The sequence below is a fragment of the Mercenaria mercenaria genome, chromosome 2 (genome assembly GCF_021730395.1).
Source record: "Mercenaria mercenaria strain notata chromosome 2, MADL_Memer_1, whole genome shotgun sequence".
NCBI classification, from domain to species: Eukaryota; Metazoa; Mollusca; class Bivalvia; order Venerida; family Veneridae; genus Mercenaria; species Mercenaria mercenaria.
This window is the reverse complement of record NC_069362.1, coordinates 26,266,549-26,279,975: the sequence shown is the minus strand read 5'-3', so window position 1 is coordinate 26,279,975 and position 13,427 is coordinate 26,266,549. Positions and strand designations below refer to the sequence as shown.

Sequence of the window (13,427 nt, the reverse complement as noted above, 5' to 3'; positions counted from 1 at the left end):
TGTCAATTAAAAGTTCCGTTCGTTTGTTTATCAACAGAAGAAACTGTTTCTTTAGAAAAAATACCACTTCGATGAATACATTTTTTCTTTTCAATTCATGTAAAGACCCATAAACACCTTTAATTAATTTTGATTGATTTTCTTGATCACATTAATGTTCTAGAACTAAATTCGGTTGACTTACTTCAATTTGATATAACATTCTTTTACTTGAGTCTCAGCAGATATTGACAAATAGAACAATTAAAAGTACGAAAGTATGATTGACAGTAGTTTCAAAGTAAACAATCAGAAAAGTGTTTATATGTAAAATTTCCTAGTAAATAAAAGTTATGAGAACAAGCAATTAAAACTAATGTGGATTGATTTTATTGAGAATATTTTCTGTTAATTTTGGCGTTATCAAATATATTGTGCGCGGAACTATAATGATCAGCGGCCTGTTATGGTTGAGACCCTACTTCTATGACATATTTTAAATCTTGTCGCATGAAGCTGTATACCAGTAAAAGTGTTGAATTTACCATTTATGAAGGTTTGCAGACAACTATTTTGTGCTCATTAATACAGCACTTATTTTCTCTCAAATGATTTCTACGCAATACTTAAAAAGGTTGTGTTTCTTCAACAAATATTTTGTTAAATCTTTGTGTATTCAAAGTAAAAAATGATACATCATCGACAATTCTTAATTATGTTTTATTCAACGGATAAGGGTGATAAGATAAAATTTATTACTCGGAGCATCAAAGATATGTACAAAATATCCATTAAGTTTTTACAGATATTGATAACTTTTGCAGAGATCACTGACATGTGCTTGTTTGTTCTCAGCCAAGTTTAACTAAACAGAACAGGTGTTGTGTTGTTTTCTGTTTTATTTAACATTGTTATGTTTCACAAGAACAATATAAGTTATTGGCATAACGTCAGGTAGCTCTATTGCCCAACTACTGTATGCACGAGTGTTACGCATGCGTGCAAATTTGGAGCTTTTCTAGAAAGAAGGAAATAACCGGTCTATTCTTATAATAAATTCCTGATGGTCATTGTCTAAGGTTATATAGCTTGTGGTTTACGTCCAATATCGACTAGATAAGTCTTGACGGGCCATTATATGTGATTTTCTCTCAGAATAATTATTCAATAAACGCATTGATTTGTTTCACGAGCTGCTTCTACTTTTATAAGCGGCGTGCAAAATGACAAGTTATAGGAGATGTATCGTGGTTGTTGCATTGTTGACATAGCAACCCGTTTTAGACTGCACCGAGTTCCAGGAGAATTGTGGTGTAGAATATTAGATACGAACAGAATTGGAACAAACAGTTTTATGATTCATCCGACAGAAAAAATATCTCACTGTAGAATAATTATCTATTTTCTGTCAGAATATGGGTTTTGCTATAACTCTGCAGACGTTAAATTTTCTGTGAATTATTAGAAACGGCTTTGGTCTATATTGTCAGAAAGGAAGTACATTATTCATTAGGGAAATGAAATGGACGTATACATTTCTCTATAACAGTAGACCGTTTCTACAGACATTACATTGATTTTTACTCGAATGGGTCTGAAATGCCACGTTTATATGAGTATTGTAAGGAAAAAAATGGAATGCGTTATTTACGAAACTCTTTCATGAATTGGCAATTGACTGAACGTTCGCATACGACAATCATTTGCATACGCGCTAACACACAACAGAGTATGGAATAATAAATGCCAGTTCCGACGTGAAATCTTAAATATAAATCTGAAATCGATAGGGAGGTTGGTATACTGATGTCATGACAGTTGTAAAGAAATGTGTAACTACTTCCGTTATTTTGGCGGGAATGTCCGTTTTGTTCCAGACGATAAGTTTTATCATTCCTGGATGGTTCATAACTGAAACTAGGAAATTTAGTGTGAATATGGCTCTGTGGTATGTAATATTTTGTAATGGTGAACAAAACATTACAATCAGTGAACCATGCGAAACTGTTACATACAAGCGTCTATTTTCCGGAGAGAATGGAGACGGCCTTGCTCATCTGGGTAGGTACAATATATGGAATAATTTGTTTTGTTTAGGAGTCGCTGAAAACTGTATCATGTTTGTAGGCGGTATGAAAAAAGTAAAATAATTTTGAATTTTAATTTAAAAGGTTTGCAGTGGTGTTACAATATCCAAAGAGAACATTTTTTTAAATCTGCTGCACAAAGCTTTTCTTCGAATTTGAACTATTTCAGTATATCTAACTCAACAGATTCATACATTTATTAAACAACTGCAATTTTGTTCAAACTGCAAGTACAAGTTGGTAATGCTACAAATGTAAATGTCATTATACGAGAATATTAACAAAAAACTAGAATGAGTAAATCCGAGATAGGCTGCATATTGGGTGAGGAAGTGTTTTTGTTGTTGTCATTTTCTCAGCAGTATGTATATATTACGCTACTTTACCTACTTAGGGGAATTCCACGGATAGTTGGTTAAGTATGCACAGGTCGTGTGTTATTGTTCTTAAAATAACCAACCTACGACTTTCCCGAGATTATCACTAAAATACTTAAAAATCTTCGAAAATATGCTGTGCTGTAGCTACATTTACGATAGGTATTTATTTCAGTGATTAAATCGAAATACACAGAGGTGTAATATTTTACATAACCATCGCAAATACCACTCTAGATCTGTCTGTCTAATCGGCAATATTGGCCTACTACCGAGTACCTGCCAAGCTCTGTCAAAACATTTAGGTTATACATTTATGATGATGATATAAACAAAATGCAAGTCAAAACTGCCGAATTTTAGATATCTGATCAAACCTAACTCGTGCTGATAAAAGGGACAATAACAGCCCTTTGCTTTATAGGGTTATATAGTTGCATTATGAATTGAGATTATTTGCTGCTTTTTGATGATGCGGTAGATCTACAATAAAAGTCAGATAAACAAGTTGTTTCCTAGAGATGCTATTCACGTTTCTTTTCTTGTTTTGAAAATTTATCTGTAGCCATCGAGTTAAAGAGTGGAAAAAATCATTTTGCATACTAGTATTTGACTTCCAGTTTTACGTGCTCTTGCTGGTTTTCTTCTCTTTTTTTGAGAAAGCGAGCTGGCTTTCGAAAGGTTGGTGGTTCTATTTAGGTGCCTGCCCGTGATGATATAATGAGGAGTGACATCTGTCTACCATACAAAGCTGGAAAGTTGGCATATGAACTACAGATATGTCGGTGTGACGTTAACCCCACCAAACTGGTTGCATTTCATATACTTTATGCTTTCATTCGTTCTATTCTTACTTTTTTTAGTCTAACTGTGAACCTCCCCTAAGCTAATTTGTTCTTATCTTATTAGTGGATTTGACTCTTGTACGGCCAACGATGACAGAGGTTACTATTCTGATTTGATAGAGACTTGCTCTAGTTTATCAGTAGCTGTATTTAATTAAGGCTTTCTACTGTTCTGAAGATAATCAGGCATCTGAGTTAACATAATAATCCTAATTTAATTTGAATCCATTGTCGTCTGGAGGGAGAGCTTAAAAGAAAGGTTTCTCCCTTTTGTGCAACCTTTATCTGCGTCAGAACTGATATTTCCGTAGGTATATCAAATCCGAATAGCTTTAATTTCCTTAATTTTATTTCTTTTAACGCCGGTTTAAAGTGTTTTCCGGCTTTATGTGTTAAATTCATTGTGTGTAGAGATTTAATGCTTATAAATTCCTGAAATTATCATCATATTTATGATCAAAATGTATTCTATATTGATAAGGACCATGCTCTGGTCTAATAATTCGACAGTTAGCCTTTAAAAGTAATGCATAATGTAATATTTCGTTACGTTAGTTTTTTCTCAAAACCAAATTCTATGACTATACAATAACTCTACAAAAGGAATTAACCAAAACACAGGGATCATGACAGAAAAAAACAACAAACAATATAACTGAGACATGATAATATATAGTATTAAAATCCCAGTACCTGTGGAATAAAAACATATTTCTGGTTAAGACAACCCACTATTTTGGCATATAACCTTTCTTCGCCTGCAAAATAAGATAAAATAATAACAATAATAACAATAAAACAAAACAAAACAAAACATAAAAGCGCCTTATTGCCTATTCACGCTTCCGAAGAATCAACATTTATTTACAAAAGTCATTTAGAAAATATGGCTGCAATGTCTTCATGTACCTTTGTTCAGGTAAGGACAGCTGTAGGATTTGTGTTTTCCCGCATGCAAAACCCTGGATGCCGACCAATAGAAATGCGACTTTCGTTTTAAAATTATGCCTATGTACTTTTGATCTGATCACTTCCGGGAATGCTGCAAGTTCTCTGACCTCATTTTATAGGTTGTCAAAAACATAGGCATGTCTTTCGAGGTTGTATAAAATGTTGCCGTCGTTCTAAGGATATGCAAAAAGACTTCTTATTTGCAAATCGCACCAAATTTACAATAATTGTACATGCAATTACCACTAAAAATCCTGAACACAACGACCGGACAAATTCATGACAATGGAAATAAAACGAATATTAACATGCAACATTGAAGATTTCTAGTGTGAGGTTTACATCTGCTTATCGCCTGCTTGTCATGCATTTACTGCACTTGTGTCTGGAAAAGCAAAACATTGAAGTGTACCTAAGCTTTTTTACTATTGTAACAAGTAAATAGTGTCTTACAAAGTAATTGCTACTTCGAACAAGACATACCAGAAGGAAACAGATCAATGTGTGCTTCATTACAAGACAAAAAGCAAATGATTTACTGAGGAAACATGTTATTGAAAAACAGTTGTGAAACACATGAAGTTGTGCGTGCACAACTGTTTTCACGCTGAAATTGTTTCTAACATAAAGCTAGGTTAATAAAATGACAAGTTGCATGTCTCAGAACATATGGATCAATATGTTTGTTTTCTCACTGCTATGAACCAATGAAAATCTAAGAAACTGGTGATCTCATTGTTTTAAAGTTTTCTCTTATGTTAGATGTTATTTAGATGTTATTTACTAACTCCAGTAACTATTTAATATAAACAATTCGTACTATGTAATAGTAAATAGTGCGCACATTTCAATGAAAAGTATTGTTTTTCAAACTTTATTCAACAGATTGTGACGAAAGTTTTTGATTAAGCTTTTTTTTTACTAGCAGTATTATTAAACATTATACAATGTGGACCTGTGACGAAGATTGTAAAGACCTTTCCTTTTTATTGAACAACATTTACATCAGGTTTGGGAAAGCAGTTTTTAGACAAGTAATTGGTATTCCCATGGGAACAAATTGTGCATCCCTTGTCGCAGATTTGTTTTTATATTGTTATGAAAGAGACTTTACGTTGAGCCTTTCTCCAGATACGCAGGCAGATATTATAACTGCATTTAATAATACATCACGCTATCTGGATGATATTCTTAATATGGATAATCCGTCACTTGGTGGGTACTATTTATCCTAGGGAGCTTCAGTTAGATAAAACTTACCATTCGGATACTGATGCTTTATTTTTAGATTTACATCTCTCTATTTATGACAATATTATACATACCAAAATTTATGACAAGAGGGGTGATTTTAATTTTAGTATTGTAAATTTTCCCCATTTGGATGGGGATGTACCACAGGCTACATCTTATGGAGTACATATTTCTCAATTATGTTTCGGTCTGCCAGAGCGTGTAGTCATGTCAAGGATTTCAATGAACGTAATCAATATATTACAAGTAAACTTCTTCAGCAAGGCTACCGTTATTACAAACTTATTACAAATTGCGTAAATATTTTGCTAAATTTTACTATCGTAATTCTGATTTGGTTTTAAAATTCAGTAGTAATTTAAAGACACTTCTGCGAGAAGGTATTTCAAAACCCGTTTTTATGGGGATGTGGTTTACAAACTTCGTAAGATCATGGGTCATGGTAATTTTCCAACTGTCTTTGGTAAAATTATAAAACGTTATATTAAAAGAGGTTACAACCCAATTGTTTTGAGACTTACCGCATGTTTAGTGTTCAACCCGTTTACAGTCGGACACTACGCTTCCCTCTTTGATTGTGTCTGACGGAAGAGGGGGAGGACTCTATGATAAGCAGATTTAAATCCCACCAGGACTGAAATGTTTTGATTTCTGTCTTCTGGCCTGTTTCGTCGGATTCTTAAGGGTGTTTCTGTTGTTGCTCTGTCTTCTGCAAAGGAGTCTTCTGCACATACGTTTTTGGTTCTTAAGGTTTGCTTTTTATATATTTATACACGAGCATATTTGTGTATTACATACCATGTCTTTTTGTTTCCATTACGTGTGTTAGAGATTCACCTGGAGGGGATTACTTTTATTTACACTGTCCCGTGTCTTTGGAACATGGTGGGGGTAAGAGTGCGGTTGGGTGCGCACCATAAACCGGGTTAAGCTCCCCAGAGGTGTTTTTGTCACTGACCGTTCCAAGGCGGTGCCCCACTGTGTTCCTTTGTTTGTTCGTTTTGTCCTCGTGTGTTGACTTTGTGTGTGGGTGTTTGTGTGTTTGTTGTGTTCATGTCTGCGTGCTGTGGGTTGCGTTTTGGGAAGGCTACGTTTTTGGTACGTGGCATTCCCTGTTTGATATTTGTCTTTTTTTTTTTTAGAAGCACTTGCCCAGGGCTTGTTTCTTGCCTAACCCACCATCCACCTCTTCCCTTCTCCAATCCCACTTTGGTCGTGTCATGAGGAAGCCAGCAAGATGCATGTGGAAGGTCGGTAGGCTTACCAATTACCTGACTGCGTGTCTTACAGAAATATACGTCCACACTGTTGATATCACTTTATCCCATAAACAAACAAACAATGGCGTAAATGATGGCAAGAACAAACCTATAGCATAGCATTTAAGCTTTATAAGGGTCTTATTCCATGTGATACTTTTTAAAATCTTATTTCCTGCTTAATACTTTTTTCAAGGGGTTTGTAATATGAAAACATAAGTGATATTTCTAACGCGTTCGTTTACATTTGGTAATAACATAAACGATATATCAAATAGCAATATGATTTGTGCATCTGTAAGCGTTTTTACAAGAGGACTAAAATACCAGTTCAATATTACTGCGGCAGAGAGCTATCTGTAGTAGAATGATGTAAGATAGTTTCTCAACCGATCAGAAAACATATTGGCTCACTGGTTTCGACAAGCTTTTGAAGATAGACCGAAATGATATGTTTGCGTGATTGATGTGTTTATGATGATTACTCTCCTTTTCAATGATCATTAGGCCTGTTGACAGTCATACAGTTTTATTATATACATATAGCTGCGAAATAAATGGGGATCGCAACATCTAATGAATATTGAATAAAAGTGCCCAATACTTTAGGATCGTTGGACAAAATTGTATTTAAATTATAAGGCATTAAGACCTTTAAGATACAAATAATTCAATCTGATTATGAAAAAATATACACATGAATGACAAGCAGTCTCACAGAAATTTCAAAACCATCGTAAATGAAAGTGAGCTGAAATGTTGAAACTGAGTCTAAGCTTTTTTCCCATGTTTTTCCCTTTTTCAGACTCGATTCATCAAGCATCATAGAATATAATTCACTTCCAATGGACTAGACATGTATAATTGTTGTCGGTAACTGAATTATTAAAATCGTCTTTTCTGAAATCGCTCTTACAAACCAAGTCTGTTTTATTGTGCTTGTTGCATTCTGTGATTATAAAGAATCTGCTCATAGAACGGACTGACCTTATAAACAGTAATATTTTAAGTACCGCCTGGCGGCCTATAATTTAGCCCCATTGTTAGATTCAGTGTTGTTATTATTCAGATCCTTTAGATCACCGAGTCTATACCATGTTGCTATATAATAATATTCCGCCTAAGGCGGTGCTATACATATTTCATAACCACTCCAAGTGGATCCAGTCGAATCGAGTCCATAATTACTTGCTTACTTTCATTCTGTACTTTCAAAATATATTTTTACAGATATCTATAACTTTACACTCGTAAGGCTGTAAGGCTTGCCCCGTAAATGGACTCTATGCTTGTATCACTTCTGGTCCTCGACGATCAGGGAGTCCTGTCATAAGTGTTCCGCGTAATCTGATGATAAGGCGTGCAGGTACCACATCTCATTATCTCAGTCAAACCGAATCTGCTATTATTTCGCTTAGTGACATATTCATGTAAAATAAATGTATTATTAAATTAATATCGATTATATAAGAGTTGAAAATTGTCTCGAAATCGGGGATGGTAATATAGCCAGTTATCATATTTGTTCATGTGAAAATTATGACATTCATTTTATATGAACCATAAAAGCAACGGTGCTAATCTGACTACTGTCTGTTCACAGCTATTACCTAAAAGTTTAGTTCGGCATATTGTGTACATGCATCTTGGTCAGAGAATTGCTTCCTCCGCTTAACAAAGTTCGGTATGAAATCGTCTATTCTGTCGTTCAATTCGCATGAAAAATAAGTTCATGTATTAATTCAATGTGTTTGTTTCTAATTAACATACGGTTGATCCGGTTAAATTTTCGGAAATTCTGCTTTTGTAAATAAAATGACGATAATGATTTTTAAACGAAACAAAAAATAAATAAACTGTTCTCAGTTCTGCCTTCGAAATTCAGAATTCGGCGAATGAATAATGAACTCTGCCAATGTGGGTAACTTCAATTTCCTGTTCTAGAGATAGAATAATTGAATTTGCAACGTACGCATTTCTGTAGTTTAAATTAAAAATAGGGAAACAAGCAGTAAATTTAATCTTAAGGATGTAAGGGCTTTTTCAGGATGTCAGCCATTTTTTGAAAAAATGTTTCTTTGAATATGTCTTTCTAACAAATGCCGAAAATAAATGCTAAATCATCAAGATATGGCTGATCATGTACAGTGTAACTAAACAAATTTTATATGTTGCAAAAATGAATTTTTACCCTAATTTTCGGCCGGAATTTGCCTTAATATGTTGTAAGATGGGGTAGGCGCCGATAATTTCAAATATGTATTTAAGTAGACTAAGTAAAGGTTAATTTTATGCTTTGCTTTATTTATCTGTTACTTTTGCACTAATGTTAGAGCCTTTCTCAGCGGGGATTTTATTCACATTGTGTTGTTTAACTTGTTGAAAATAGGGTAAGTGCAAGGTTGGCATGCCTTAAACGCGTTTAAACCCCCAGTTTCCTTTATTTAGGTTACTGACCGTTACAAGGCGGTGCCCATATTTTCAACAGGTTGTTTTGTCCGTCTTGTATTGTGTGTTGCGTATGTTTTCTTGTTTGTTGTAAGCGTTTTTCCTCCGCCCCACTCCCCCTTTTGCCCTCTCCTTTCCTTTGTATTTACACTGGTTTTTGCATTCCCCCGTTACTTTTAGTAAGTTTTCGTGGCTTCTCTTTGTTTTGACAGCCGAATCCCAAGACGGTACTTGATTGTTTTTCCTACTTGTGTGGATGCGTTTGTAAGCTTTTGAGTCTATAACGGTGCCATACTATTTTCTTACGTGTTGCTTGTTCGTTTTTCTATGCTATTCAGTTGATCGTCGTTGTGTGTTTGTCTTTGGTACATGAGTGTCTGCGCTATTGTGGTTTACGTTGTAGTGCGACTGTATTTAAAGAACATGGCATTCCCTTGTATATTCGTCCTTGTTCAACTTTCCCCTTCGGATTCCTCCCCCACCCCGACCCCATTTCGCCCCTTACCAATTCCTTCACCTTTATCAATATTTAGCTTATATTAATATGTACTTGTTGGATGTTTAAAGCAACCCGTCTGAAATATTTTTCCATTACAGCTTCTTTTTGTTGTGGGCATACAATGTAAATGCGTGGCTCTGGGGCTGTATTTTTTGGTACTCTGTGCTTCCGAGAAATTTACCCTTACCTATTATCTTTTGTTCTGAAATATATTTGGACCGATATATTGATATTAAACTTTATTCAAAATAAAACAGAAGTATCAATTAAAACAAAAAAAACTAAAAACTAAACATAAAAATTCAACATTTTTACAGTTTCTTCTCTTAGATTCCCTGTTCTTCCCATTTTGAAGCATGTTTGTGTGTCATTACAGCAGCAAAATACTTTTAAAATATAAACAACAGATTGGTAAAAAGTGGGGGGGTGGGGGGGGGGAGTGTAATTTTGTCAACATACAAAAAGGACAGGGATTTTTTATGACATTTATGTTTATATTATGCTGATATCATCATGTTTTCAAAATAACCTGTAAGACTTGAAATGCCTATAATATTTAGTGGGATATATTTCTTTAAAATGCCCCCATTTTTCTAAGTTTTGGAAATGCTTAAACAAAGGGTGAAGAAAATACCCTATAACATAAAAAGGAATTCGTTGACCTGTGCTTTTTCTGTTTTTATGTGTCTTATATTAAGTTCTTAAGGTCTTGACTGTAGAAAACAATAACTTATTGGTTATTCAACTACCAGTCATTGACCATTAGTTGCAATACTTCATGGAAACTCTATCTATCAGAATTGTTAAACTTCCAGAAGGTTTACGGAAAAGTTTTGTTGCAGCACGTGTGGCATGAATCATTAGATATTTCATTATCGCTAAACATGTTGTTGTATATGATGCTATTGTTATTCTAATTGAACCCATTCGTCAGGGCATCAACCCCGCTGTATTTAATCGTACTTAATAGTAGTTGTCAGAGAAATTGTATCAAATGGGAAACAGCTAGACAATAACATTGCTGTACTTACTGAAAAGCAATATCGGGGGAAATTACTTGTTCCAATCCCTAAATACTCGAAAATAAATAATTTCAAACAACAGAAGTCGTGTGTTTATTTACACACAACATGGTATCAGGTTTTTAGATGTAGCATGTACATCAGGCAAAACCTATAAAAATCTAAGACGAAACAAACAAATAAAAGAATACAATGGCGTAAAGCATTAAAACGGTCAGTGGAATATCTATTTAGATTAGTTAGAACGATTTAATAAAATCACATGATTATCTCCAATTCTTACTGATATTAAGTAAATCATTAATATTATAAACAAAATTACATAAATAAAAAGCTGTTGTTTGGTCCAAGCCCTCATCAATACTTGATTCGGAGTGTTTATAATGAAAATATGTTCAAACAAGAAGCTCTAACAACAAATTCAGTAAAAGCGAATTACCATTCAAGTTACCTCTTAACCTTTCATCGATATGCTTGTTACTAAGTTCTTATTCTTGACGTGTCTTTTCTTCATTTTTACGGCTGCTGCTGCAATACAAACATAATCCAGGTTATCATTGAAAAAAAAATACATTTGAGCCGTGCCATGAGAAAACCAACATAGTGGGTTTGCGACCAGCATGGATCCAGACCAGCCTGCGCATCCGCGCAGTCTGGTCAGGATCGATGCTGTTCGCTTTTAAAGCCTATTGAAATTTGAGAAACTGTTAGCGAACAGCATGGATCCAGACCAGACTGCGCGGATGCGCAGGCTGGTCTGGATCCATGCTGGTCGCAAACCCACTATGTTGGTTTTCTCATGGCACGGCTCATTTGACAACATGCTGTGTTGTAGTTATAATGATGGCAGTTACATTGATCAGAAATGAATACAGGTGCTATTGATATAAAGCTAGGCGAATCATGATAGCATGGCGATTCCCGCTCGTCATATATCTGTATATTGGTAATATTAAAACCTGAAAAGAGAGCCATTTATGGTTTGTTTATGATTTTGTATACAGAGAACATAGGTACACTATTTTATCAAATCATGCTGATTAAATGTGACAACAGCATCTACATGAGTAGCTTTCCCAAATGTTATTGATGTTTTGTTGTTTGATCTAATATTTTTACCTCAGGGAATTTCCCGGATTAACTCTCTGATTTTAATCATCTAGCATCTAGGTTACATGAATACATGTTATTCTTCAATTGTTATAAGAAAAACATACTGCCTTTCTGATTTATTGTTTTTGCCCCAACGTTAAGATAAAAGATGTCTAAAAGAATAATTGAAATGAAAGACTCACTGCTTAGTTTTAAGAAACAATTTGCTCGATTAATTTCCAGTATTTGAAATATGAATAGCAGAATAATAGGCTGTTTCGGCCTTACGCCTGAAATGGTGCAATCCGACGTGCAAGTTGAGCATAATGATTTGACACAGTGTCATCTTTTAAAATGCTAGATACTTACAGAAGGCTAGGTAAAGTTACACGTCAATAATGGATCGAATGACACATGAATGGTATTGATAATTCGTCATGATCATCAAAGTAAATAAATCATTATAACGGGTAATGAAGAGTACACATATATCGCTTTGATGTATAAAACTTACCACTTTAAAATATTTCTCTTGTAATTTTGTTTTGTAATTATATTTACCGGGAACAACGGAACCAATCCTTGTAACACTACTTGTGATTTGAGTGTTTATAAGGGAGACATTCAATCAGGAACGTCTAAACACAAATTCAATAAAAGTGTATTGCCAAAGAAATTACGTACCAAATGGCACGTTGTACTGTCTACAAGACAACGGATGAATAATGAATTTATCCGTGTTAAGAAAGCCTTATAAGAAAATCTTTAGGAAGAAAAGAACGTAACCAAGCAAATTGATAGCCTACTCGCTTTGATTGTGTTTATCAATTAAATAAGCAAAGCCCTCGCGACTCAAAGCACCAGTAAAAACGGAAGTAGACATAAATAAAGCGGAACTAAGTTATACAAAAACATTCGACTCTAAGACCCTAACGGACCTGAGAATATAACGAAAAGAAGCCCAAGCTATGAAACCTTCCAAACACCAGTGATTATCATTATCTATAATACAAAATAGAAAATGGAACAGCACAGATGCCCTAAAAAGTGTGTTTAAAAATTGTGTTAAGTGGAATACGTGTACAGTAAAATTCGGTTAAAATGGGGCCGTCACCCCATGACGTTCTGGTCAGCGTTCTATGACGTTTGAGGAAACGTTGGTAGTCGCCCATGGTCGCTGGGATAGCGCCAGAAGAGCGTTGTGTGAACGCTAGTGAACGTCGATGATCGCCGGGAATCGGCGGAGAACGCTGGTCCGGAAAAAAAGTTTTGAACATGCACATAAGTTCTCACTGAGACCAGCGTTCTTCAACGTTTAATTTTAAACGCTGAAGAACGTTTAAGAACGTTCGTGGAACGTTTTACTAACGTTCGCCGAGCGTTGCACGCTTCGGCTATCGTTAGTCAGTCGTTACTCTAGCGTTACTTGGTTGTTACTAATCGTTTGCTTTGCAGTGAACGACTCACTGGCGACCTGTCAACGACCGCTGAACGGCCCCCTAGCGCACGCAGCGTGTGACTAAAATCAAACGAATGTCCTTTGGCGTCCATTGAGCGTCATTCGAGCGTTTCCCGAACGTCCATGCATATGGGTATATAAACCGATGCTTTGTA

At 35.1% G+C, this 13,427-nt stretch overlaps 1 protein-coding gene across 1 annotated transcript in view; it reads left to right on the top strand.

Annotated features, from left to right (window-relative positions):
- Positions 1-1,134: 1,134 nt before the first annotated feature.
- LOC123563561 (uncharacterized) overlaps positions 1,135-13,427 on the top strand; it is a 33,742-nt gene continuing 21,449 nt past the window's right edge. Inside the window, exon 1 of the mRNA XM_045356418.2 lies at positions 1,135-2,040. Within this exon, the coding sequence (XP_045212353.2) occupies positions 1,791-2,040 (250 nt within the window). The 5' untranslated portion in view covers positions 1,135-1,790. The remainder of the gene's footprint in view (positions 2,041-13,427) is intronic.